At 46.6% G+C, this 26,553-nt stretch overlaps 1 protein-coding gene across 1 annotated transcript in view; it reads left to right on the forward strand.

Moving 5' to 3' along the window:
* Positions 1-26,553, forward strand: part of LOC112106020 (probable E3 ubiquitin-protein ligase MID2) — a 412,491-nt gene that overhangs the window by 53,958 nt on the left and 331,980 nt on the right. The window contains exons 2-3 of the mRNA XM_029912053.1: positions 2,560-2,684; positions 4,308-5,023. Coding sequence (XP_029767913.1) covers positions 4,364-5,023 — 660 coding nt within the window. The 5' untranslated portion in view covers positions 2,560-2,684; positions 4,308-4,363. The remainder of the gene's footprint in view (positions 1-2,559; positions 2,685-4,307; positions 5,024-26,553) is intronic.

The raw sequence follows: 26,553 nt of genomic DNA on the forward strand, positions 1-26,553 counted from the left end.
TCCCTGGGCAAAAACTTAGATACACAAAAAATACCCTATTTAATTATTCCCTAATGCCCAAGACAAGTTACAAAGAAAATAAACATAAACCTATTTATTCCCTTCACTAATACTCACTACGTGATAAGAGGCTGATTTCTGGAGCTTTCCCACTCTGGTCAAAACTGAAACTAAACTCTAAACAAAGGAAACTTCCCTTCTTCCTTTTGAAACATCTTATCCCCCCATTGGTTCCTCCGGTCAGGTGTCAGCTAGGCTAGGTGAACTTCTTAACACTTTACAGGTAAAAGAGGCATTAACCCTTAACTATCTGTTTATGACACCATCCGAGGCTGGTCATAAATGCTAAGAGAGTTCGTGTTCCTACCAAATGGTTGCTCTCCGGGGCAGGCAGTAACTATTCAGATTGGGGACCTTTCTGGTACACAGGACTTCCCTCAGGAGCAGAGTTGCCACTGAGAGAGAGAAATGTGTCACTGCAGTGATGGACGCAGTCATGTACTTCAGATCACTGCCTCTGATGTCAAAGTGCTCACAGTGTAATCTGAGGCTTTGCTACCAGGATCTTCCCACAGGAATGACTTAGTGCAGTGGTTTTCAACCTGTGGTCCATGGACCCCTGGGGGTCCACAGACTATGCTTAAGATTTCCAAAGGGGTCTGCACCTTCATTTGAAAATTTTTAGTGGTCTGCAAATGAAAAAAGATTGAAAACCACTGATTTAGTCTATTAATTCTTTCAGAATCAGGGACGTTATATTGAGGAACAGATTTTACTTAGACCACATTGTAGGGTTTTGTGGGGGCAATGAAAGGTGCTGTGGTCTAGTGGATTGAGCATGGGGCTGGGATCCAGGAAGCTGAGTTCTAATCCCATTTGTCACCAATTTGCTGTCTGGACAAGCAGGGCCGGCTCTAACTTTTTTGCTGCCCCAAGCAGCAAAAAAAAGCGCCGCCCCCTGAACCCCCCCCGCCGAGCGCCGCCGGAACCCCCCCCGAGTGCCGCGCCCAGTGCCGCCCCCCCCGCCGGAGCCACCCCCCCCCCGCCGAGCACTGCGCCGCCGGAGCGCCCCCCCGCGGAATGCCGCACCAAGCTACCCCCCCCGCCACCCCAAGATTGGCCGCCCCTTACCAGGTGCCGCCCCAAGCATGTGCTTGGTAGCCTGGTGCCTGGAGCCGGCCCTGTGGACAAGTCTCTAACTCCTTTATGCCTCATTTTTTCCATCTCTGAAATAACTCCTCCTTACCTGCCTCTCAGGAACTTGTAAGGATGACCGAGTCATTGCCCGTCAAGCACTCTGCTATGTCAATGCTAAGGACTGTGTTCTCTTGAGTCTAAATAGATTTTAAAGTTACTTTGTTGCTAAGATGTAATAAGAGTAATCGAATGTGATGATTTAGATTTAATATTCAAAAGCTGTGTGAGAAAGCGCCTGCTGCTCTCTAGCAGAAATTAATGAGTTTCCTCCATTCCCATGGCTGTGCATTTATCACTGACAGTGCTGCTGCTGCAGACACAGGAGTAAACAAACAGCCGCCTGCCCGCCACTAGAAATGTGGCACCTCGAGTAGTGCGTGGGAGGGTGTTTGCAAGCGTCTCAGAGGTGTGACAGACCAAGGGAACATCTGGTGCCAATCTGGAATGACTAGGGCTGGGTTGTTGGCTGGTTTTCTTCTAATTTTGAAGGCAAAGGGCAGGCTGGATAACTGACCCCTCCTTTTACTGGTGGGGTTTCTTCTGAGAGCCCCACTCTAAGTGGCTATCCACGGCCATGCCCAACCGCCATGCCCTGGGCAGAAGAGGCTGGGCCTGCCCATAGAAAAGGGCTGGCTGCTCTTTCAGAGTGGCCCAGACTTGGTGGGGGCTGGAGGAGCCGCCCTGTGAGGGTGGGAAACAGCTGCCCCATTCCTCAGTGGAGAGTCCCCCCCGCTGGGCTGAGGGGCAGGGCGAAGGCACAGGAAGGCAGGGGGAGGCCATGGGGCTAATGAGGAGCCTCCCTAGCAAACAAAGACAGCTACAGGTGGGGGGTAGGGGAGAGCACCTAGCAGTAGGCAGCACTCCTGCTCCCTCCCACAGGGTCAGCCAGCACTAATTTACCCACAGGCAGTTTCCCTTTGCCCTCCTGGGAAGAGAAGGAGAGGAACAGGAGTCTGTGTGTCTTGCCCTGGGCAAGTGTCCCCCACACCCGCCACGCTCACACCAGGAGTAAGAAACCCCCCAGGTCAGCCACGTGCCCATCCTGCCCGTCCCTCTGAGTCATGGCAGTGCCACGACAGCTTGGCACATAACCAGCTCCTTCCAGCTATTCTCTTTGATAGCCAGCTCAGAGCATTATGCATTGCAGGGCCTCTACCAGCCCAACTGTTTATTGGTTTGCCAGCAGTGCAGTGCGCTCCTCTTTAACACAGAACAGAACTAGTGGGAGCACGTGTCAGATATACACAGCCAGACTGTCCCGCAGCCTACTGCAGTGCCCCTGCTTGCTGATTAGCCTCTGCCACTCTGCATCATGCCAGGTGTCAGGAGCCTTTGGGTCAACTTGTTTTTTCCTCTCCTTAGTGCCTGCAGTCCATTATTCTAGCGTGTTTCGGAAGTGAAAATTTCCACCTGGAAAAGAAGCTGGTGTGAGGTCTGGAAGTGGTTTTACCAGGCAACCTCCACTGCAGATGGCCATTGCTCATCCAGTAGGTGTTTAATAATTACACTTGGAAGGATTAGATTTGTAATGGTGAATGTTGGTACACGTCAGTTTCACAGTACACACACAAATTGAGGAAAAAGTATTTCCAGCAGTAATAATCAAAAAGTAAGAAAAACGCCACTTGAGAACTTCTGAGCATTTAGGGATGTTTCCATTGTATATTTTGACACGTGATCATGCTAAATTGGGTTTTAATGGTTATAGAGCTTTAACTTTCTGACTTTCAATGTCTACTGCCATTATATCATTATTGTCTTGCTCCCTTTCCCATAATGTTGATGAACTGTGAAAAAAACTAAAAAATGGATTGAAAAGAAACATCAATATTAACTGTCGAAATGATCAAAATACACAAACTTTTGCCAAGCCTATTAATAATGTACCTGTAGAGAGTGTCGCATCACTTACGCTTTTTTCCCCAGCCATCTGAGGAGCAACTGCCATCTAAACTCTGCTAATTGCCTCTTTTTAAGCACTTTTGTTGAAGGCAGCTGACCTGGGCTGAGGGGCGGGAGAAGGTTGGGATTGGGGCTGGGGGGGATGGGTGAGCTGTTACTCAGTTTGTCAGGAATGAAATGGAGCAGCCCGTTTTACCCAGGGCAGTGGGGAGCAATTTGAGTTCATGCACTGTGAAATCAGAGCCATTTATTGTTCTGTGCTCGGAAATGCATTTTGTGATGCAGCTTAAAGCAGGGCATCTGAACAGAGCCCATTTCAAACCTTCCTCAGAGGAGGCTGTGTAAAAATATAGCCCTGTTTTCCTCCAGCTGGAGATGATTTAGGATCCCCTGCATTCTTCCTTGAAGTGCTTTGGAGAAAATAGAGGGATGAAAGTTTAGAGACTATCAACTCACTCTCTTCCCTTCCCAACCCCCACCCCAAAGACTGAGGAGCTGGTTCAAACACACAGCAAAAGAACAATACATTGGAGTCCCTGACTGTTTTGCTTGGTCAGAGGTTCCAAGACTCCAGTCTCTCCCTTCCCATGCTTTCCCTGGGATCCTTCACTGAAAAGAAGTAGGTGCTTTCTAATCAGTAGAGAAAATGTTTAGGGTTTTATCGTTGCTGCTTGTTTTTCCTCCTTGATGTACACCAGAATTCTCATGCACACAAGACAGGCATGATCCCCTCTGTTTCTTGTCTTCTGCAGTGTGAAACTGTGCAGTTTTCCTGGCCTTAGCTTTTTGCATTGATGTCCCATGCTTCCTTCTCAGGCGAGAGGGAAAGCCTTATAGCAGAGTTGGCTTTTTTTTACCACCTTCCCCCCCCCCCCCCCCCGCAATTTCCTGTCTGTAAATATTCCTGCAAACTGTGAGTCAATGTCTCAGCTTTGTATGAATATGATCTTGAGGATGTGATGGAAGGTTTTGGACCATCCCCTGCCATGCTCATGTGAATGCGGTGCATTTAAGATCCACACTGGCTGCATGTCTTATTTTTCTCTGTCATCCCTCCCTCCTTCCCCCAAGAAAATGTCTGGTCTTAGTTTCTGGCAGGAAGGAGTCACTGCTATTTTTCCTTTTGCTGATGCTAATGTAGTTCCTGATGTCTCTTGTATTGAGTAGCTTGCTCTCATGCTGCTCCTTTCTCCTGTTCTCTCCTGTAGGTATCTGACCAGCTTCCCTGGTTTTTGATGCGGAAGCAGGATTGTTTTAACTAAAGATGGAAACACTGGAGTCGGAATTGACCTGCCCAATCTGTTTGGAGTTATTTGAAGACCCTCTGTTGCTGCCGTGTGCTCACAGCCTGTGCTTCAGTTGTGCCCATCGCATCCTGGTGTCCAGCTGCTCCTCCAGTGAGTCAATAGAGCCCATCACAGCATTCCAGTGCCCTACCTGCAGGTATGTCATCTCCCTTAACCACCGCGGCCTAGAGGGCCTCAAGCGGAATGTGACCCTGCAGAACATTATAGATCGCTTCCAAAAGGCTTCTCTGAGTGGCCCCAACTCCCCTAGCGAGAGCCGCCGAGAGAGAACGTACCGCAAGAGCCCTGCCATGTCCAGTGAAAGGATAGCGTGTCAGTTCTGTGAGCAGGACCCACCGCGGGATGCGGTGAAGACCTGCATAACCTGCGAGGTGTCCTACTGTGACCGCTGCCTCCGGGCCACGCACCCCAACAAGAAGCCGTTCACCAGCCACCGCCTGGTGGAGCCCGTGCCAGACACACACTTCCGAGGACTCACTTGTTTGGAGCACGAGAACGAGAAAGTGAACATGTACTGCGTTGCAGATGACCAGTTGATCTGTGCCTTATGCAAACTGGTGGGACGCCACCGGGACCACCAGGTGGCATCGCTGAGTGATCGATTTGAGAAGCTCAAGGTAAGAGTCACTGGCTTTCCCGAAACGAGTGGTGTGAACTGGGGAGGGTCCTTCGCAGCTTGCTGGGCTCGCACGAAACCAGGGGTGGCCGAATTGTGCAGGAAACGGAGCAGGTGCCAGCTGGGAGCATGATGAAGCATTGCATGCTGGGAGCTGCAGTTTCAGTGGGCCTCAGCTCTATGGTGAAGTGTCATGGGTCAAATGGTGGAACGCTGTGAACTGTTGCTCTTTGGCCAGTGGCAGAGCCCTAGTGGCAGAGCCCTAGTGCCACGAGGAAGGCTGCTCCTTGCTGGGAGTTGGACAGCCTTCCTTGTAGGGACCATGGTTTTCCAGTGGAGTATTTTCAAAGCTAAATCAATTCCAGATGTCCTAGTCAGTCTCTTATTTACACCTAACTAACCCTCCAGGCTTTAGAAGGTCCATAAGTTAATGAAAGCTGCACGATCCTTTAGCGGCGAGCTCTCCAAACCATTGGCAGCTAGAGGGTTAAGCGAACCACATGAGTGAGAGATCCTGCTTGTATGATTGCAGGAAAGTTGTTCATTTTCTGCTGATCTACATGTCACGAGTTCAGTCCTCAGGCATGCTAACAAAACCATAGAGCCCACAAAGTACAGAGCAAGACTCCCCGTGCCCCAAATTACAGGGAGTCGTTGTGTGTAATAGAGAATGCAATGGTGGTTCTGGGCAGCAGCACCAAGAATGTCCGCGTAATAGAGGGTGCAGGGCTGGTTTGGGGCAATGGGCGTGGGTGGGGAGGGGGAGCTTCAGGGTAATGGAGAAGCCAGTACTGGGGCTAGGCACTGGGTGCAGGGACTTATGAGATCTGGTGCTGGCTGTGGCTAGTGGACCCAGGAATCTCAGGGATTTGCTTAGTATTTACTGTGCAGATTCTCCTACTGAAAAATCTTCTGTGCACGTCCCTGCAGATTTCCCAGGTCCTGGATCTTCCAAGCTGCTGCTCTCTCTGCCCTAGCAATGGGTCCTGCGTGCAGACCCTTTCTATGTCTATTGGCTGGCTGTAATTTCCGCAATGAAGGATTATTGGAGATGGGATGTGTCTGACTCGACACAGATCAGTGGTGAAGTGCCATTGAAATTAGAGGTGTACTCTCCCCCTGATTCACTCCCTGCAGTGGAAGTGATTCGGGGGTGCATCTGTTCCCTCCCTGATGCAGGCATGTAGTGTAATCCCCCTGAATGGGAATTGTGTCTGCACGCATTGCACGTGAGGAAATGTCCTCCTATCTTTCTATATTTGAAGCTGGAATCCCAGCTTTGCTCCCAGGGCTAGATGGGACCTGTGTCTTCCATCTGGGACTGCAAGGTGAGCTGGACTAAGCAGATCATCTAGGGGCACTTTGCCACAAACAGCAGATCCCGGTCCAGGTGTGAATATGGTGGCGTGCATTTAATTGTGGTACAGTAATGACTATACAAGTTAGATTTGGCCCTCAGGCCCCAGGCAGTTTGTCATTGGGGGGGCTCCAGGGTTTCTCGCTACATTGGCCAGGCCCTGGATTAAAGTTCTTGGTTTATTAACCAATGGGAGCCTTGTCTCTCTGTTTTGCCTCAACCCACACTCCCATTCCCCCTCTATTCAGTGCCTGGTTACGCGTGCCCAGGTTCCTTAGTTTCTCTGCACTGAAGAGATTTGGCAGCCTTTATTTATCCCATAAAGACAAAAGTCTTCTGTTGCCTTTCTTTGTCTCTGGGGGTGGCTGGTCTGTCTAGCACTAGTGGGGGGTATTACTGCCAGCTGTCCCCAGGTTGGCTTGTCCAAAGCTTTGTTGGGGTGACTCCACGATTGGCTCTTGTTCCAAGAGATAAGGCCCGGAAAATGAAGGTTACTCAATGGCACTTGGTCAGAACACACACACTGCCCAGCGAATAGCTGACTGAATGCTGAGGTCAGTAACCTATCTGGCAGCATGGCTGCATCTCCCTGCTCGACTGCCTTCCTTTCTGCTCAGCCCCTGTAATCTCCAATAAGCCACCAGCTCCTCTTTATTAGAGGCAGAAAAATGAGCAGATGAACCTGTCAGCTAGACTTGCTGCGAAGATGGCAAGGGTTGGTTAAACAGATCGCAGGGTAGGTTCCTTCTCCCTCCCCGTGTGTCTGGCTCTTCAGGAGTTCTGCCGACTCCGTTCGTAGGAGCAGTGCTGACTGTGGTGGAGCTGAGCTCCAAAGGCCATGGCAGAATTCCTGGGTTCAAGTTGCTTGCTTAGACTGCAGGAAATGCACAGGGGCCTGGGAGAAATCATGAAACCAAGGGTGCCAAACCCAAGAGGCGCTGTGACCAGTGGGCCAGGTCACAAAGCCCAGAGCCACCACTGCAAAGTGATCACAGCTCAGTCTCTCTCTAGCTAGCCCTGGGCCCTCCCCTCCACATTGGGCCAAGATCAGTGCTGGGGTGGAGGGTGCTGCTGCAGGTGATTGGTGCCGCCTGTAGCTACAGTATAGTGCACCCATTGAATCTGGAGGCTCCGTCCGCCCCTGGGAGCTCTACTCTAATCTAGCCAGGCTGGGCTGGAGGCACAATAGGAGGGGTAGACATCCTCACTGCAGAGACTGAAGCCTATGTCAGTGTGGCTGAGGAGCCCTGATCAGATGGGGTGAGCTAACCAGCCTTGTACGATGCAGTTCATATGAGTCTGTTTCTGTGGATAACGGTCCTGGGGCCTGATGCTTCCAGGCGTGGCGTGTTCTGTCCAGCTAGCTGTGATGTGCCCTGGGAACTTCCCTTTCCCCAGCTCCTACTTCTGACAGGTACTGACTGCATGCTGCTCATTGGCCCCGTCAGCTCAATCCTGACAGCATCTGTCCCCCTTCCTCTGTCGGTCTCCTGCTAACCGATGCCATTGCAGGATCTGCGCTGGAGACAGCCTCCTCCGGCAGTACCAGCAATAAACTCCCCAGCACCATTGAAGCGCACCAGACAGTCTCCCCTCTCCTGGCCTTGTTGGCCAAAGCTCTATATCTAGCCATCTGTCCCGGGCTATTTGGGCACCTATTTGGGGCTTTCAGCACCACAGCTCCCCTGAGGCACGAAGTGCTGTTACCCCATCGTATAGTTGCAGAAACAAGCAGCAGGGGAGATTAAGTGACTTGCACAAGGCCTGTGGTTGAGCTGGGAATTGCCTCTCCTGTGACCTGTCCGCTGCACCATCCTTCCTATCCTCCCATCTCACCTGTCTCTGCCGTATAAGGACTATTTATCATTTTCATCAGCCTTCTTTTCCCTCCCTCCCCACCTCCTCCCAGTCCCTGCAGAGATACGCCTGGAAGTAGCCTCAGGTGTGTTGCCGCCTTGCTCTCTGTGGTAGCCTGTGTTTTCCAGCCGGAATATCCCCCACAGTGAAGCAGCAGAAATGGGTGATCATCCCCCCAACACAAGTATATAGCATGTGTTTGATCTGAACTGAATTACTGTTCTGTGCTCTCCAAGTTGGAGAGATCAAACTTCCTGGAATACTTCCCACAGTCCCTGAGGAGTACTTTGAAGCCTGATTTTTAAGCAGCACTAGTGGCTCCACTGAATCTGAAGTGAACCTGAATGGCTGATATTTGACCTATATACAAAATATAAAATTAGAAATCTCTCCCCCCTCCCCCGATGCAGTCCATGTGAATCTGCAAAATAGTTTTAATTAATTTTCTTTTCAGAAATCAGTTAGTCAGATTTCCATTCGAACCCTCTTTCACACGCTCATAACTTTTTCATCACTTCTCTTTCCAGTTGAAATTTTCCAGGCTTATTCTCAGCCTGAAGATGATTTCTTTTTTTAAACATTTAAGCAAAATCAATTCACCTGCTTTTGTTATGTGAGGGGGCAGGAAGAAATACGTTTCCCTCTCTAGCAAAACCGCCAGGCACTCTTTCATGCACAGGTTAGATTTCTAAATAAAAGGACTGATGATTGGACAATGAAACTTTCCAGAAGTCTTGTCCTAACTGAGGGCTATTCTCCAGACTAATTTGCATAAACAGAAACAAACACTAACCACAAATTGTTTAAATTTACTATTTTTGCACATTTATAGTATGAAAATACTGTCTAAGGACTATTGGATAACAGAAATAAATGAAATGGTAGCAATTGAAACAGTCAGCATTTGTCAATGGCAACCCCACATTGGTGATGCTGCCTCAGTTTCTTATTAAAGTGTCTCAGATACCACTGTGATAAATAGTGATGTTTAGTGGTGACCTCTGCAACATAGGTACTGACTCTGTGGGTGCTCCAGGGCTCAAGCACCCATGGAAAAAAATAAGGGGTGCTCAGCACCCACCAGCCAGATCTGTTGGGCGGGGCTGCTGATCAGTGGCTTGGCGGCTGTCAGACGGCGCTCAGGGGAGGGCGGAGAGCAGCGAGAGCGGAGCCGGGGCGGGAACAGGCAGAGCGAGGATGAGGCCTCAGGGGAAGGGACGGAGTGGGGGCAGGGCCTCAGGGTGGAGCAGGGGTGGAGCACCCTCTGGGAAAAATAAAAGTCAGCGCCTGTACTCTCCAATATTGTAGTTTCCTAGTTCTGTAGATGTTCTTTGTATTGGTGTTTCAATGCAGCGTTCTGTTTGGGTCACAATCGCTTTGGGGAAGAAGGATAACAGAGGCTCCCCTGGAATAGTACTTGGGGTCTGCTACTGACCACCAGGATCAGTATATGGCTATGGATAGAGATCTCTTTAATATTTTTAATGAAATACTACTGGAAATTGTGTGATTACGGGAGACTTTAATTTCCCAAATATAGATTGGAGGGCAAGTACTACTAATAATGGTAGGGTCCAAACATTCCTGGATGTGCTAGCCGATGTATTTCTTCACCAAATAATTCCTAAATCAATAAAAGGTGATGCCATTTTAGATTTAGTATTGGTGAGTAGTGAGAACCTCATAGAAGAACAGGTTGTGAGGTCGGCTTTGGTTTGAGTGATCATGAGCTAATTCAGTTTAAACTAAATGGAAGGATAAATAACAATAGATCTGCAACTAGGGTCCTTGATTTCAAAAGGGCAAACTTTAAAAAAGGGAATTAGTTAGAGAAGTGGAGTGCGCTGAAGAACTCAAGGATCTGAATGTGAAGGAGGCCTGGAATTACTTTGTCAAAATTGCAGAAATTATCTGAAGCTTGCATCCCATAGAGAAGGATGGCAGACTAAATTGGTGAAGAAGCACCTCAACAGGTGATTAAGAGAAAGCAAGGGATGGAAGATGGGATGGATCAGCAAGGAAAGCTACCTCTTGCAGGTCAGAAAGTGTAGGGAAAAAGTGAGGACTGTCAAAATTAAAGCAGAGTTAGCCTTTGCAAAGGAAATTAAAACCAATAGTAAAACGTACTTTAGCCAGATAAAGAAAACAAGGAAAGAAGTGGGACCACTAGACACTGAGGATGGGATGGAGATTAAAGATAATCTAGGCATGGCCCAACATCTAAACAAATATTTTGTCTCAGTTTTTAATAAGGGCAATGAGGAGCTGGGGGACAGTGGCAGGATGGCTAATGAGAACAAGGATATGGAAGTACCACATCCAAAGTGGAAGCCAAACCCAAACAGTGTAATCAGGGGTCCTGGATAATCTCCATCCAAGAATATTAAAGGAACTGGCACATGAAATTGCAAACCTAATAGCAAGGATTTTTAATGAATCCAAAAACTTGGGGGTCATATCCTATGACTGGAGAATTGCTAATGTATCTATATTTAAGAAAGGGAAAAAGGCGGCGGCTGTTCTCCCCCCCTGGGCAGCGGGACTCGGGAGCAGCCGCTGCTGCAGCTCCCACTGCCGCGGGGGGAGGAAGCGGCCGATAGCCAAGCTTGGCGGCTGCGGCTCTGGCGCCCGGGCCCAAACCGCCCGGGCCTGCTGCGGGGACCCAGCAGCGCGCACGCTGCGCCCAGCCCCTGGCCAGTCGCGTCTGGGCTGCTGCCCAGCTGGTGCTATCCCGCGGCGGCTCCGGAGTGGGGGCAGCAGGCCCCAGCTCCCCCGTCCCGCTCGGGTCCTGCAGGGGAACGAACGGGGCTGGGCTGCCGATGCCTCCGCCCCGGGGCCGCCGCGGGATAGCACCAGCTGGGCAGCAGCCCAGATGCAACTGGCCAGGGGCTGGGCGCAGTGTGCGCGCTGCTGGGTCCCCGCAACAGGCCCAGGCTCGGGGGGTTCGGGCCCGGGCACCAGATCTGCAGCCGCGGAGCTTGGCCATTGGCAGCTTCCTCCCCCCGCGGCAGTGGGAGCTGCAGCAGCGGCTGCTCCCGAGTCCTGCTGCCCGGGGAGGAGAACAGCCACCGCCTGGCCCCGCGGGCCGCCCCCCTACTCTCCCTACCACCTGACTGAGTCCTGCCTGCGCTCGGGGCCAGGCCGGACTCTCACTTACCCTGGCCCCGCACTTCCCCTGCGTCTCCCGGGCCTCCCTCCACAAGCGCCGGAGGGAGGAGGAATGGCGAGCCTGGGGAAGAGGCGGGGATTCGGGGAGGGAGCCAATGGGGGAAAGAGGGGGCGGGGCGCACATGAGCACTTCCGGGCTCCGGAGTATTTGCTTGTTTGTCCAGTGTCCCGACCTAACATTGGTCGGGATGCAGGACAAACAAGGAAATATCGGGACAGTCCCGATTAAAATCGGGACATCTGGTCACCCTAAAAGGTGGGTAAGAACCTGTAAAAGAGGAGACTACAACAGATCATGCTGTCAGGCTGGAGGGAGGTTACTTGTAGAGATCCTCAAGGATCTGTCTCAGGTCTAATCTTATTTACCATTTTCATTAATGACCTTGGGACAAAAAGTGGGAGTGTGCTAATAAAATTTGTGGATTACACAAAGTTGGGAGGTATTGCTAATATGGAGGAGGACCAGACTATCACACAAGAAGATCTGGATGATCTTGAAAACTGGAGTAATAGAAATTGAGTGAAATTTAATAGTGCGAAGTGCATGGGACTTAGGGACTAACAATAAGAATTTTTGCTATAAGCTGGGGATGTATCAGTTGGAAGCGACAGAGGAGGAGAAAGATCTGGGTGTATTGCTTGATCACAGGATGACTGAGCTGCCAATATGATCTGGCTGTGAAAAAGGCTAATCCAATCCTAGAATGCATCTGGCAAGGTATTTCCAGTAGAGACAGGGAAGTGTCAGTACCATTATACAAGGCACTAGTGAGACCTCATCCAGAATACTGTGTGCAATTCTGGTCTCCCATGTTTAAGAAAGATGAATTCAAACTGGAAAAGATGCAGAGAACGGCTACTAGGATGATCAGAGAAACGGAGAACCTTACGACAGGAGACTTAAGGAGCTTGACTTATTTAGCCTAACCAAACAAAAGCTGAGGGGTGATATGATTGCTCTGCATAAATACATCAGAGGAACAAACACCAGGGAGGGAGAGGAGTTATTTAATGGTTAACATTGACACTAGAACAAATGGATATAAATTGGTCATTAGTAAGTTTAGGCTTGAAATTAGACGACGGTTTCTGACCATTAGACGAGTAGCGTCCCAAGGGAGTAATGGGGGCAAAAACCCCTAACTGGCTTCAAGATTGAGCTTGATAAGTTAATGGAGGGGATGATATGATGAGATTGCCTACAATGGCACATGGCCCATATCTTCAATGGCTGGAGATGGGACTTTAGAGGGGGGAGGGCTCTGAGTTATTACAGAGAATTCTTTCCCAGGTGTCTGGCTGGTGGGTCTTGCCCATATGCCCGGGGTCAAACTGATTGCCATATTTGGGGTTGGGAAGGAATTTTCCCCCAGGTCAGATTGGCGGTTTTTCGCCTTCCTCTGTAGCATGTGGCACAGGTCACTTGCTGGTTTTAACTAGAGTAAATGGTGGATTCTCTGTCATTTGAAGTCTTTTTAAATAAAGATTTGAGGATGTCAGTAACTCAGCCAGAGGTTATGGGCCAATGACAGGAGTGGGAGGGTGAGGTTTTGAGGCCGGATATCTGTAGGAGGTCAAACTAGAGGATCACAATGGTCACTTCTGGCCTTTGCGTCTATGAGCGGTGCACACTGTGGCACTATAAGAATGTGGTGATGTCAGAAGAGAAGTCAATGTTTTCAATCCTCTCTCCCGGTTATTTTTCTGTAACTTTCCATCGTCTGTTTTGTCTTCATGTAAACTGTCTGTTTAGTTTCATTAGGGTTACCATATTTAAAAAATAAAAAAAGAGGACACTCCACGGGCCCTGGCCCCGCCCCTTTCCCACCCCGCCCCGCCCCAACTCCGCCCCTTCCTCAAAGTCCCCGCCCTAACTCCGCCCCCTCCCCTGAGCGACCCGCATTCCCCCTCCTCCCTCCCAGCCACGCGAAAAGGGCTGCCCGAGCGCTACCGGCTTCACGGTTTGCCGGGCAGCCCCCAGACCCTGCGCCCCCGTCCGACGCTTCCCCAGCGCAGCTGGAGCCTGGGAGGGGAAGTGCCCGGCCGGGGGCGCAGGGTCCAGAGGCATGGGGGCTGCCCGAAGCCGGTAGCGCTCGGGCAGCTCGGCGCTTACAGAGCCCAGGAGTCAGGGAGCACAGCAGCCCCCAGCGCCCGCTCTAAGGTAAGCCAGGGAGTATTTTTCCCGGACATGTTCGGCTTTTTGGAAATTCCCCCCGGACGGGGGTTTGATTACCAAAAAGCCGGACGTGTCCGGGAAAAACCGGACGTATGGTAACCCTAGTTTCATTGTTACAAATTGACATATTCTGGAGTGTGGGAGAAAGAAGGGTCTGGTAGTAATGGCGGTAACTCAGCCAATTGCACCTACGTTATGGGGTTTTCCAGGAAATCTCTTGGATGTGCAGCATGACAGAGTTGGTGTTGCTGTGCAAACCTTTCCTTTGGCATTTTGATTGTTTCCTTTTCAAATCATTAGTGTCACATTCACCGGAGTTTCTTCCTTTAATATGGATTTAAACTGGAACTGTTTGAAATGTTTTGTTTGGAACTTTTTTCAACAAAAAAAAATAGCATATTAATCAAACCTGAAATTTCAGCAGGAAATGGTCATTTTTGATTAAATATTTCAATTTTTTTCACAGAAAATGAAAAATTTTACTTTTTTGGCCAAACTTTCTTAGGCCAAAATTTTCAGTAAAACCAAAATGCTTGCCTGCCTAGCCAAAATATTTTTGGTTGCCAAAATACAAAAAAAGTTTTGATTTTTAATTTTTTGTATGAAAAACCTGAAATATTTTGTAGAAAAAAATTCACAGAAAGGGAAATATTTCCTTTTTCATTACATTTTTTTGCAGAAAAATAATAAAACAGAATCCTGACCAGCTCTAATTTATACACAAGGAGTGTAACTTTGCAGGTGGATTGTCTAGGTAGGAAGATAGAAGGCTGGGATCTCCCCTCCTTTGTCCATTCTGCTTGTAGATGTGCAGCTACTGGTATTCTTGTGGGAGATGCTGCTTTCCTCTTCCTTGACTTAGGGTCCTTGATAAGGTGCTTAGTTAGAGAGGGCATCCAAAGCAAAGTACAGAAGGATTTATTTCCTGCTTGCTCTTCCTTTTATTCCCTTTGATCAATGCTCTATATACTTTTTTTCCTTCCTGCATCTTATGAGGAAGGTAGGATTCCCACACCTGATCAAACCAGTGGCCCATATAACCCAGTATTCTGTCTCTGATGGGGACCTGTACCAGCTGCTTCAGAAAAGGTCCAAGTAATGCTGTACTGGACAATTCTGGGATGACCTGGGCATGATAGAAATTTATTCCTAATCCCAGGCAGTTAGTGGTTGGTTTGTTCTCTGAAGCATGAGAGTTGACATCCATCTGAATGCCTAGCTGAGCTCATATAGCTGAATATTTTTACTATTCACAGGAATGCACAGTCCTCTTCTGCATCACATTATGTTCTTTGCCTTAGCAATACACCTCTACCCCGATATAACGCGACCCGATATAACATGAATTCAGATATAACGCGGTAAAGCAGTGCTCGGGGGGGCGGGGCTGCGCGCTCCGGCGGATCAAAGCAAGTTCGATATAATGTGGTTTTACCTATAACGCGGTAAGATTTTTTGGCTCCCGAGGACAGCGTTATATCATGGTTAGAGGTGTATCTGGGGGCACTGAGTTCAGCAAATTAATTATGCATTGTGTGAAAATATTTTTTCCCCAGTTTTAAACTTGTTGTCTTTTAATTTCATAGGTATGTCCCCTTTGTCTTGTATTAATAGGCATGCCCTATGCTTCTAATTGTTTACATGCCTCTATCAAGGAACTTCTATTTAGTCTTCTACTGAAAAAAAGTCACAATCTTCTTAATCACTGCCCATATCAAGTCTTTTCATGCACCTAATCACTTTATTTGCCTTTCTGTGGATCATTTCTATTTCTGTGTCATCCTTTCAGCGATGCGGTGACTAGAACTGAACATAGTATTCATAGTTAGATGGTTGGGGCCAGTGTTTTCATTGAGCTGTCCCCAATGATGCCCATGTCTTTCTTGTGTGTGGTTGCAGTTCATTTAAAACATATTGATGAATATAAGTATAGGAGCAGAGATAGTTCCTTCTGTTATGCATTGCCTTGCACTTGCCTTCCATTAATCTAAGCTGCTGCTGTAATCTCCAGTCATTTAGTTTCATTAGGCCTTTCTGAAGTTTCTCACAATCCTTTCTCTGATGACACAATTCTACATCACCTGGAAATTGTCACCTCCTTTCTCACCCCTTCTTCCAAATCACCAATAAATATATTAAATTGAACCCATCTTAGCATGGATATCTTTAACATCCTTGCATACTAAACACTGACCCATTTCACTTATCTGTTTTCTATCTCTTAACTAGGGCTGATCAAAAATTTCACATCAAACTGTTTCTGACAGACAACTGGGTTTGACAAAACTATTTCTTGTAGAAAAGTGTCTACTTTCCCTGGAAAACTTGTTATTTTGCTGAAAAACTGAATGCCTGAAACCAAAATATTTCTGCCTAAAAAATGAGAGATTTTGATTTCCAAATGTTGCCCCGGTGCCTCATGGAAGTTGTAGTTTGGTGCCTCGAATCCCCATTCTCTTCTATGGGCCAGGCTCACCAGCTGGATTACAACTCCCGTGATGCAGCCAGGGACTCCCATGATGCACCATTTCCTCTCTTCAGGAGGGGAGACTATGATCTTACTTTATCCCCCATGATGCGCTGGAGAGTCAAGCCTATGGAAAAATGAAAGCATGAGGCACCATGGCAGCATTTCCAAATCAAAAGAGGTGACATTTTGGCCAATTTTTTTGGCATTTGAATTTCAGCCAAAAATTCAAAATTTCTGCAGAAAATCTCCCAATTTTTTTACCAGCTCTACTCTTAACCCGTGTCCAGTCTGTGGCAGCACATTGTCACTCTCCTCATGCCTACTTAGTTCCTTTAACAGTCTCTCATGGAGAACGTTATCAGTGGCTTTTTGAACGTTCAGATACGTTCTGCTACCTGTTCTCCTTTATCCATTAGTTTGTTGACTCCCTCAGAATTCAGACTTAAAAGTGGCAATTCTTCAACAAAAAAACTTCAAAAACAGACTTCAATGAGAAACTGCAGAACTGGAATTAATTTGCGAACTGGACACCATCAAATTAGGCCTGAATAAAGACTAGGAGTGGATGGGTCACTACAAAAAGTAATTTTCCCTCTGCTGATACTCAGACCTTCTTGTCAAATGTTGGAAATGGGCGATGTCCACCTTGATTGCATTGGCCTTGTTAGTACTACAAAAGTAATTTTCCCTATCTTGATATTCACCCCTTCTTGTCAACTGTTGAGAATAGTCCACTTCCACCTTAATGGAATTGGTCTTGTTAGCACTGACCCCCCACTTGGTAAGGCAACTCCCATCTTTTCATGTGCTGTGATATATATACTGCCTACTGTATTTTTCACTCTATGCATTTGATGAAGTGGCTTTTAGTCCCTGAAAACTTATGCCCAAATAAATTTGTTAGTCTCTAAGGTGCCACAAGGACTCCTAGTTGTTTTTGCTGATACAGACTAACACAGCTACCACTCTGAAACCTGTCAGAATTCTGGTAGGTTGGGGTACGTCTACACTACGAGATTAATTCGAATTTAGATAATTCGAATTTGGGAAACAGATTGTATAAATTCGATTGTGCGCGGCCACACTAAGCACATTAATTCGGTTTTTAACCACATTAATTCGGTGGTGTGCGGCCACACTACCCCATTAATTTTAACCACATTAATTCGGTGGTGTGCGGCCACACTACCCCTAATTCGAATTAACAAAATCGATTTTGGTGCTACTCCGCTCGTCGGGGTGGAGTACAGAAATCGATTTTAAGTGCCCTTTAATTCGAAGTAACTGGCTCCGTTGTGTGGACGGGTTAAGGATTAATTCGGATTAACGCAGCTAAATCCGAATTAAAGTCGTAGTGTAGACCAGGCCTTGGAGAGGTAAGATTCTCCTTTAGAGAAGTTGTGCTGACCTTTCCCAACCAGATCCTGCTCAGATAGGGTTTTTAGAACCATCTTTGATCCTTTTGGAGATGTTGTGTCCCTTGTCAGGTCATGCATCATTAGCTCCACTAGGTTATCTACAGGGCAGGAGGAAGAAATCAGTAGCACTAAGCATGAGCAGTTTTCCTGAACTTTTATAAACTTGACTCAGGAACCTCCTCCGACTTTTCAGCAGAGACTGAAGAAGTTCAAATTTACGTTGCTGTCCCAATGAGCAGCTGTGTGGCTGTTCTTTTTTTAGACCATATAAACAGTTGTGCTCCTGTTTCGGAGGCTTCCTTTTGAGACTGAATAGTTCTTCCTTTGTTAAAATGGAAAAGTTCAAATCGCAGCCTGGAATTTCTGAACCTGCCACCTGGTATTTAATACAATACACAATGGAAGTGCTCTCTGTCTGACAGCTGTGCTGATTTGCTTGGTACAGAGGAGTTTTCACAGTGCTCACACATCTGCACCATCAGGAGATTGTCCTGTACCTGTTTTCTTTTTAATGCCACATTGTGCCACGGGCTGGCCCTTTTCGAAGGCAGCTCCATCTCTGTGCTGTCCAGGGCAGGAGGCATAATCTGCCACTGAAGCAGCAAGTAGCATCAATGATGTAAACACCGAGCACAATAAAACAATCGATTAGTCACTGTTATTCTTAGTTTAGCCTGCTGTGTGATGCCTAGGGATTTACACATAATTCCGTGCACCTGTTTGAGAATAAATACATTTAAAACTAGGCATCTTTCCTACATTCTGTTTCAGATGCTTTGAAATATATCCATTGCCAGCTTTGCTATTTCATATTGATGCTTCTGATTCAAACAACACTGTCAGTTCTTATTGTGCTAGAGGGCGGGACTTGGCCCCTTCAAGGCATCTGAGTTTGACCAAAGCTGCCCTCTTGTCTATGGCAGATGCTTTTGCCCTCTGTTAGAAGGTGCAGAGACTTTCCTCTCGCTTCTCTTGCTGTTAACCACAGTCTGTATTTGCTCAGGGGGTGGATGATGTGACTTTCTAAATAAACAAATAGGCCATGAGCTGTGATGAGCAATGCTAAAAGTTTGGCAAGGTTTGTGGAGCTAATATTGTGAACAGCATGATGGTCAGCTAGGAGTTCTGCTGGGAGCTCTTGCCAAGGGAACCTCAATGGGGTCCATACACTTCCATTTTTTCAAGGACTTTGGAATAGGTTCTACATCAAAGGCTATTGGCTGAAAGGCAGAGACGAGTAAATGAGGGCAAAATAGCTCCTTGGATAGAAAAGTGGCTCATGAGAGAGAGTGGCTGGTCACAGTAAGTGTACTGAGGCTCTCATAGAATTGTAGCTATGAGAGATGGAGAGACCTGTGGTAGTGGTTTGCTGGGTGGGTGAGAATAGGAAAGTGGATGATGCCAGAATTTGTTGCTTGTAGCAGAACTGGAGGGACAACAGATAGGGTCATTGCAACCAGATTGAGGGTTGTGTGAGTGCAAATAGAGAGCATGTGCTTAATGTGATAGGCATGCAGCATGCTGGCCTGGAAGGGGATGTGGCAGTTATACTGGGACTGCAGAAATCCTTGCCTGTCAGTCTAGCATGGGGCTGTGATTAAAGAAGGCAAACTAAGGACTAGGTGTCATAACTATAAAGGGAAGGGTAACAGCTCTCCTGTGTACAGTACTATAAAATCCCTCCTGGCCAGAGACTCCAAAATCCTTTTACCTGTAAAGGGTTAAGAAGCTCGGGTAACCTGGCTGACACCTGACCCAAAGGACCAATAAGGGGACAAGATACTTTCAAATCTTGGGGGGGGGGGAAAGGCTTTTGTTGTGCTCTTTGTTTTAAGGGGTTGTTCGCTCTTGGGACTGAGAGGGACCAGACATCAATCCAGGTTCTCCCCATCTTTCTAAACAAGTCTCTCATATTTCAAACTTGTAAGTAAAAAGCCAGGCAAGGCGTCTTAGTTTTACTTTGTTTTCTCAACTTATAAATGTACCTTTTACTAGAGTGTTTATCTTTGTTTGCTGTATTTTGAACCTAAGACAGAGGGGGGTCCTCTGAGCTCTTTAAGTTTGATTACCCTGTAAAGTTATTTTCCATACTGATTTTACAGAGATGATTTTTACCCTTTTTCTCTCGCCTCCTCTTTGGCTTTTTCCAGCTCCATCTCTCTCTTGTGGGCCTCCTCTTTGGCTTTCTCTTCTCTTTCATTCTGCTCTGTTTCAAGTTTTTTAATTTGAAGCAGTCTCTGATGTTTTCTTTCATTTTCTTCTGCTTCTAGTTTGGCCAGTTCTATTTTGTTAGCTACTTCTTTGGTAGTCATTTTCCTGTTTTCTTGTGCTGGGTCACACCCCTCTGCAGTTGACTGAAACTGGGATGTACTCAGCTCTGGCTGCTGCTGAGTTAACAGAGACTTTCTAACTAGCTACTCACGAGGATGTAAAAAGAAAAAAAAACAATTCAGCTTGTAAATTCCTTTTACCAGTCAAAGTCTGCTCACTTTGAACCCTTCTCTTAACAAAGGCTCTTGTTAAAAAAACTTAACACCTCTGCCTTCAGGCAAGGAGAGATAAGATATGCATCTACCTTCAGCTCTGCTTCCAAGCAGCTAGAAGGAAAAAAAAATCGTACTGGCTTTTGGGTTTAAAACGATCTCCACCGCTCTGCCACCATGTCAAGGCTGTATCCCCACTTTGAACTTTAGGGTACAAGTGTGGGGGCCTGCATGAGGACTTCTAAGCTTAATTACCAGCTTAGTTCTGGTCCACTGCCACCATTCCCTTCCCTGGGAAGCTTTGAGAAACTTTTCACCAATTCCCTGGTGAATACAGATCCAAACTCCTTGGATCTTAAACAAGGAGAAATTGACCCTTCCCCCCTCCTTCCTTTCACCAACTCCTGGTGAATACAGATCCAACTTCCTTGGATCTAAAAACAAGGAAAAATCAATCAGGTTCTTAAAAAGAAGGCTTTTAATTAAAGAAAAAGGTAAAAATCATCTCTGCAAAATCAGTATGGAAAATAACTTTACAGAGTAATCAAACTTAAAGAGCCCAGAGGACCCCCCTCTGTCTTAGGTTCAAAGTACAGCAAACAAAGATAAACACTCTAGTAAAAGGTACATTTATAAGTTGAGAAAACAAAGTAAAACTAAGACGCCTTGCCTGGCTTTTTACTTACAAGTTTGAAATATGAGAGACTTGTTTAGAAAGATGGGGAGAACCTGGATTGATGTCTGGTCCCTCTCAGTCCCAAGAGCGAACAACCCCTTAAAACAAAGAGCACAACAAAAGCCTTTCCCCCCCCAAGATTTGAAAGTATCTTGTCCCCTTATTGGTCCTCTGGGTCAGGTGTCAGCCAGGTTACCCGAGCTTCTTAACCCTTTACAGGTAAAAGGATTTTGGAGTCTCTGGCCAGGAGGGATTTTATAGTACTGTACACAGGAGAGCTGTTACCCTTCCCTTTATAGGTATGACACTAGGCTATATTAACTAAGGGTGAGATAATGCATCAAAAGAAGGGGAAGATGTTTAGTACAATACATATGGCACTGGTTAGAATTTAGGGTTCAATTGTGGCCTCCCCAGTATTACTGCCTGATTAAATACCCTGCAGGATGTCCAGGGTGATTTTAGGTTTCAGAAGTATACTGCAGAAGGAGTTTAGCACATTTCTACTGGAGACAAGACGACTATGAAGCGGTCTAAGGGAAATGTTCTGAAGCACGACAACAGGCTGGCGAAGTACAACGACAAACTGTTCGTGGATGAGAGACTCAGAAACCATCACTTGCGGATAGAAGAACTATGTAATCGAGTGTGGGCAGCTCAAGCATTATACTTATACATCTGCTCATACAGCTCCTGATATAGCTGGAAACACTGGACATGTAACAACAACCAAATATGAAGAAGATACAATGCTAAAATCAGAAGATTGAGTAAACAGCAAAGCTGCGTAGACTCCGTATCACTCAGCTGCAAATATGGAATAAGTTGCAAAGTGGGGTTATTGAATCAAACTGTGTTAAAATACATTAAACATTGGGCACTCATGTAGAGAAACTTAGTGACAAAACAACAGCCAGTAATGCCATTCCACATAGGAAGTAGACCCTAGACCTGAAGAGGAGCTCTGTGTAGCTCAAAAGCTTGTCTCTGTCACCGACAGAAGTTAGTCCAATAAAAAAAAATTACCTCTCCCACCTTGTCATGCCCCATACGAGTTACTCCAGGGTTTCTTAAATGCCATCTCATCCCAGGCAAGGAGACTGTGCACATGTAACTACCCAGCAGAAGCATTTCTCTTTGTGAACTCTACTGATTGGGAAAGTGCAGCGGGCAGAGGTCACATGTAGTCCAGGCCACGCGCTCTGATGAGGCAGAGTAAATACCCTACGGCTGCAAGCAGAAGAGTCTCTTTCTCTCTCACACACGTGTGCGCGTGCGCACACACACACCAAAAAACAACGGATTCCTTTTTCATAACCGGGATTGCATTGCAGAATATGACTGTAGCTCTTCTTTATTAAGGCATCTCTCTGTTAATTGCTGTGAATTTGTTAGCCCCTCTCCCCCCAGTGTTTCAGATCTTATATGTAAGAGAGAGAGGGTTTGGAAATCTGCCTGGAATTGAATAGTGAGAGAGAATATTTTCTTAGTCTGTTCTAATAATGAGGTTTAGAGTGCTGTGTATAACTAGAGCACTTTCTATAAAACATGGGCTCAGCTGAGACTAGCTCTGTTCAGCTGTGTTTGATGACATTAACAAGTTATGGCAAAATCCTTAGGATGCTGAATTTCAAACGGGTTTGTGTTTAGTTTTGATGAGTTAGCCTTTGCCCATGTTAAATCCATGCTGTATCTTAATCGCAACAGGAAAAACATAATTCTAAACTCACTACATTTTTTGGTCACACCTTTTGGGCCTCTGCTGTTTGGTTTGTTAAAAGTTTCTAAGAATGATCAATTTCAGAGAATTCTGTTGCAGTGTGACCTTAAATGGTGAGAGACCCACTGAAATATTCATATCTGATTTTACAGTGACAAGGTACAGCACTTCAAACATGAAGAGTGCTTACCTTTGCCTTCTACATATTCATCTAAAACAGCAATGGGTAGAGGGGGGAAGTGCTTTTCCTTTCTCCTTCTTTAGACAAAATGGAATTCGAGTCATATTTACCTTTCCTGGATTGTGTGTGTCTGTTCCAATCTTGCCTGCTAACATGGAGCTTTGAGAGATTGCGCATGCATGGTCACATAGGCTTTTATGGCAGGGAACTGTAATGCTGCTGGTTTAGAATTCAATTGGCAAGCTGATTATGTTTGTCTGGAGCAGTCGCCCTCTGCGAATCAATTGGCAACTGGACAGTGTGCATTTAGCTGAGAGAAATTCGTGTGGTGGTCTGAGAGGATGACTATATGTAAAGCTGCGTCTTTGGAAGAAAGCAGCAATAGCACTCCCATCAGAGGGCTTCCGCTGTTCAGTTCCCAGGCAGTTACCTATCTGAGAGAGGTTCGGTGTTAGCAGTGTGAAACTGTACAATCCACCCCGAGTTTGCCTCTATGTTTTGTGCAATGCCTTGTAATTAATTTTGTGCTTGGAAGTGAGGTGTTAATGTAAGGCAGATCCACTGGACAGCCTCTTGGCAAGCTTCCCCCAAACACAGCTCTGCCAGCGTCTCTTGAGGCTGACCCACAATACTCTGTGTTGTTTCAATCTTGATTTTATCTTGGCCTGAGACTGCTAGTCATGCCCAGCTGCGTGGTGCGCTTGGGTCTACTAGTTTATAACATGAGACCAGATAACTCATTTGTATTTGTTACCGGAGTTAGCCAATGTCTCCAGAGGCAAGAGGACGATGATGCATCGTTTCTGAAACCCTGGCTTCTATTGAAGGGAAAAAGGTAGTTTGACTTTATTGCTTATCTTTTCACTGTGTTCTTTGTGTTCAGAGATGGATGGAAAATTGAATACAATCTGGTTTATGGTAGCAGTAATGCAAAAATTCCTGAGTTAGTTACTTACTAAAAATTAGCATTACAGATCAAATTAAAAATTAATGCAGATTAAGAGTGAAAGTAATGCCTTGACCTAGATGAAACAAATGCCTGGAATAGCAGTGCACTATCAATGGAATGAAATCTCTGCCAATTAAAAAGTCAGATTAGAATGAAACTCTCACTATTGATTCTCTCTGTAGAGCCTAACGTGCAGAATCCTGTCCTTTCATGCCACACATGTTACTGTACACTGTAGCTGTTTGGTGCTGATTGCTAGTTTGATACCCCTAAACAGTGGGTCAATCTGTGGGCCCCATGGGGGTCTGCAGACTATGTCTAAGGGGTCTGCGAAAGGTTGTCATTACCACAGAACAATGGTTTGCAACCTGTGATCCACAGACCCCTGGGAATCCACAGACTGTCTAAGATTTCCAAGGCATCCGCACCTTCATTTCAGATTTTTTAGGGGTCTGCAAATGAAATAAGGTTGCAAACCTGTGCTCTAGAACTATAACTGCAGGAGGGGAAGAGCACTAAGGTTATTTTGCAAAGTGCTTGTGTGTGAGCGATTTATATTGGGAAGGGTATTTGGTGCAGAGCTCTTTCAGAATGCTCCCATTCATGATTTGTGGCAGAGAAAATAGCTTTCCAAAAGGAGGTTTATTTCCCCCCTCTCACCCCATTGCATTAATCACTTCATACCAATCAGCACTCTTTCCATCTGTTCTGTGTCTCCTTTTGCAGAGATCAGACAGCGTCCAGCTTAGCACAATGTTTTCCTTTGTCAGTGCCTAGATGTTCTGGTGATTGGCATTCCCTAAATACCAAAGACATGCGTTTATTTTGTAACCTTTTATATTGGCGGTTCACGAAGTACATACTATATACGGGCCAAATTCCATGTTCAGTTACACTTGGATAGATCCACAGACTTCAGTGTGCTCACACGATTGTGTGAAAGAAGTTAGAACTGGGCCAGGATGGTTTTTTTCCTACACAGAGAAGCTGCTGCCCGTTCTAGTGTTCTTATGTGAATGGTGAAATGAATTACTAAGAACTTCCATGAAATATGGACTTTTTTGCCTATGGACTTTTGAAAATCTTTTCACTTCTACTGTGAGAGTTACTGAGAAGAACACTGCTTAATTTATAATTTACTGATAATGCTATGAGGCTAAATTGAAATCTCTTTCCATGTCTTTCCCACACAAAAAAATGAGTTAGCATATATTGTTAAGGTTGCAGCTGTGGTTACTATGACCCTTATACTAAGTCTGTAACAAGTTTATTACCATTTTAAAAGTATCTCAGCCTGGACAGGAAGGAAATGAGAATAAAGGTAATTTTATATGACTGTTCTGTGACACTAACATATCAGACATTTGCTTAATGACATTATTTGCTCTCAAAGTTCATTCTACCTCAGAGGTCCCCAAACTGTGGGGTGTATCCCCCTATGGGGGCATGGAGGAACATTTCGAGGGGATTGTGGGGGGGCCTGGGTCAGCCCCCACAGGGGGCAGGGAGGGAGCACCACCCAGCCCCACTCTGGCACCGCCTGCAGGCCCAGCTCCAGCTCTGCCCCCAGCCTTGCCCTTTGACTGCAGCTCAGCCATGGCTCTATTCCCTGCCCCAGACCATAGGTGCTGGAAGTAGGGATGCTAGGGGTGCAGCAGCATCCCCTGGCTTGAAGTGGTTTCCATCATATACAGGGTTTACAGATTTGTTCAATGGCTCTCAGCACCCCCACTATACAAATTGTTCCAGCACCTATGCCCCAGACCTGCCCCCAGCTGCGGCCCCCTTACATCTGTCCGCCCCTTCCCCCAACGAGCTGTGGCCCCACTCCTGGCTTCCTGGGGTGGAGTACTGACAAGGGTAAGGGGGTGTGTGACCATGAAAAGTTTGGGGACCACAGTCCTATCTATTCCAAGACCAATCTTAATTCTGACCCAAAAGATGTCAAACTCTTTCAACATGTAAACTACCAATGATCCAGTTTACTTGACTTGCTGTATGGAGACTTGGGTAATCATTCGATCTGGGAATCTGGCAGGGGACCAAAGGCCTTTATCTGCATGAAGGACAACACAAGATGCTCTTTTGTGTGCATGCAACATCAATTAGCACCCTAGCTTACAGAGAGATGTCTAAACACAGCATCGACTTAGTCGTGGCCAGATGCACACCTAACTTGATTTGCCAGATAGTTTGGATGAGACCACAGAGTATTCAAACAGGATTCAAAAACCATGCGCCAGCCTAAGTTCCCAGCTCGGCTAGAACATGGTTATTCTAAGATGGTACCGTCTGTCCACAAACTACACCTCTACCCCAATATAACGCTGTCCTCGGGAGCCAAAAAATCTTACCGCGTTATAGGTGAAACCGTGTTATATCGAACTTGCTTTGATCCGCTGGAGTGCGCAGCCCCGCTCCCCCGGAGCACTGCTTTACTGCGTTATATCCGAATTCGTGTTATATCGGGTCGTGTTATATCGGGGTAGAGGTGTAGATTAGAACCCCATTTGCCCCAGTCAAGCTCAAACTTCTGAAATTCCTGTTTCTCTCCCTCAGAGGCTGCTTCCTCCTCCTCCCTCTCACACAGCTAACCGTTCCTGGCTGGCTGCTGTAGCTTTGAAATTACAGGCTAATGTAATTTCCTTAATTTAAAGTCAAAGCCGCTGTGACTACTGACAGATGTTTCATTACAGGCAGAGCACACAACCCCCCACCTTCCTTTCCAGCACCTGATCCTTAACATGATCTGGGATTTGTAATCTTTCTTTTTCTTCCTCTCCTGTGCAGACCACAATTCCCTGCCGAGCTCCAGCAGTGCACAGGTCGTTTTTAAATGCTTGAAGGTCATGAAATGAACACGAGCCAACCGGCACAATTTCGTCTATTTAGTTACCTCTGTGTTGAGCCTGTCAGCAGCAGACTGCTAGAAATCTCTCTGAGCTGGGGAGTGACTTAAAATAGGTCCTCAGCAGAGCATTAAGCATTTCCCTCAGTTTGTGTCCAGCAAAGCCAAATGCCTTGTAAACCAGCAAGAACTTAATTGATGTTGCATGCACACAAAAGAGCATCTTGT

This window comes from Terrapene carolina, unplaced genomic scaffold (genome assembly GCF_002925995.2).
Source record: "Terrapene carolina triunguis isolate 2854851 unplaced genomic scaffold, T_m_triunguis-2.0 Scaffold172, whole genome shotgun sequence".
Classification (NCBI taxonomy): Eukaryota; Metazoa; Chordata; order Testudines; family Emydidae; genus Terrapene; species Terrapene triunguis.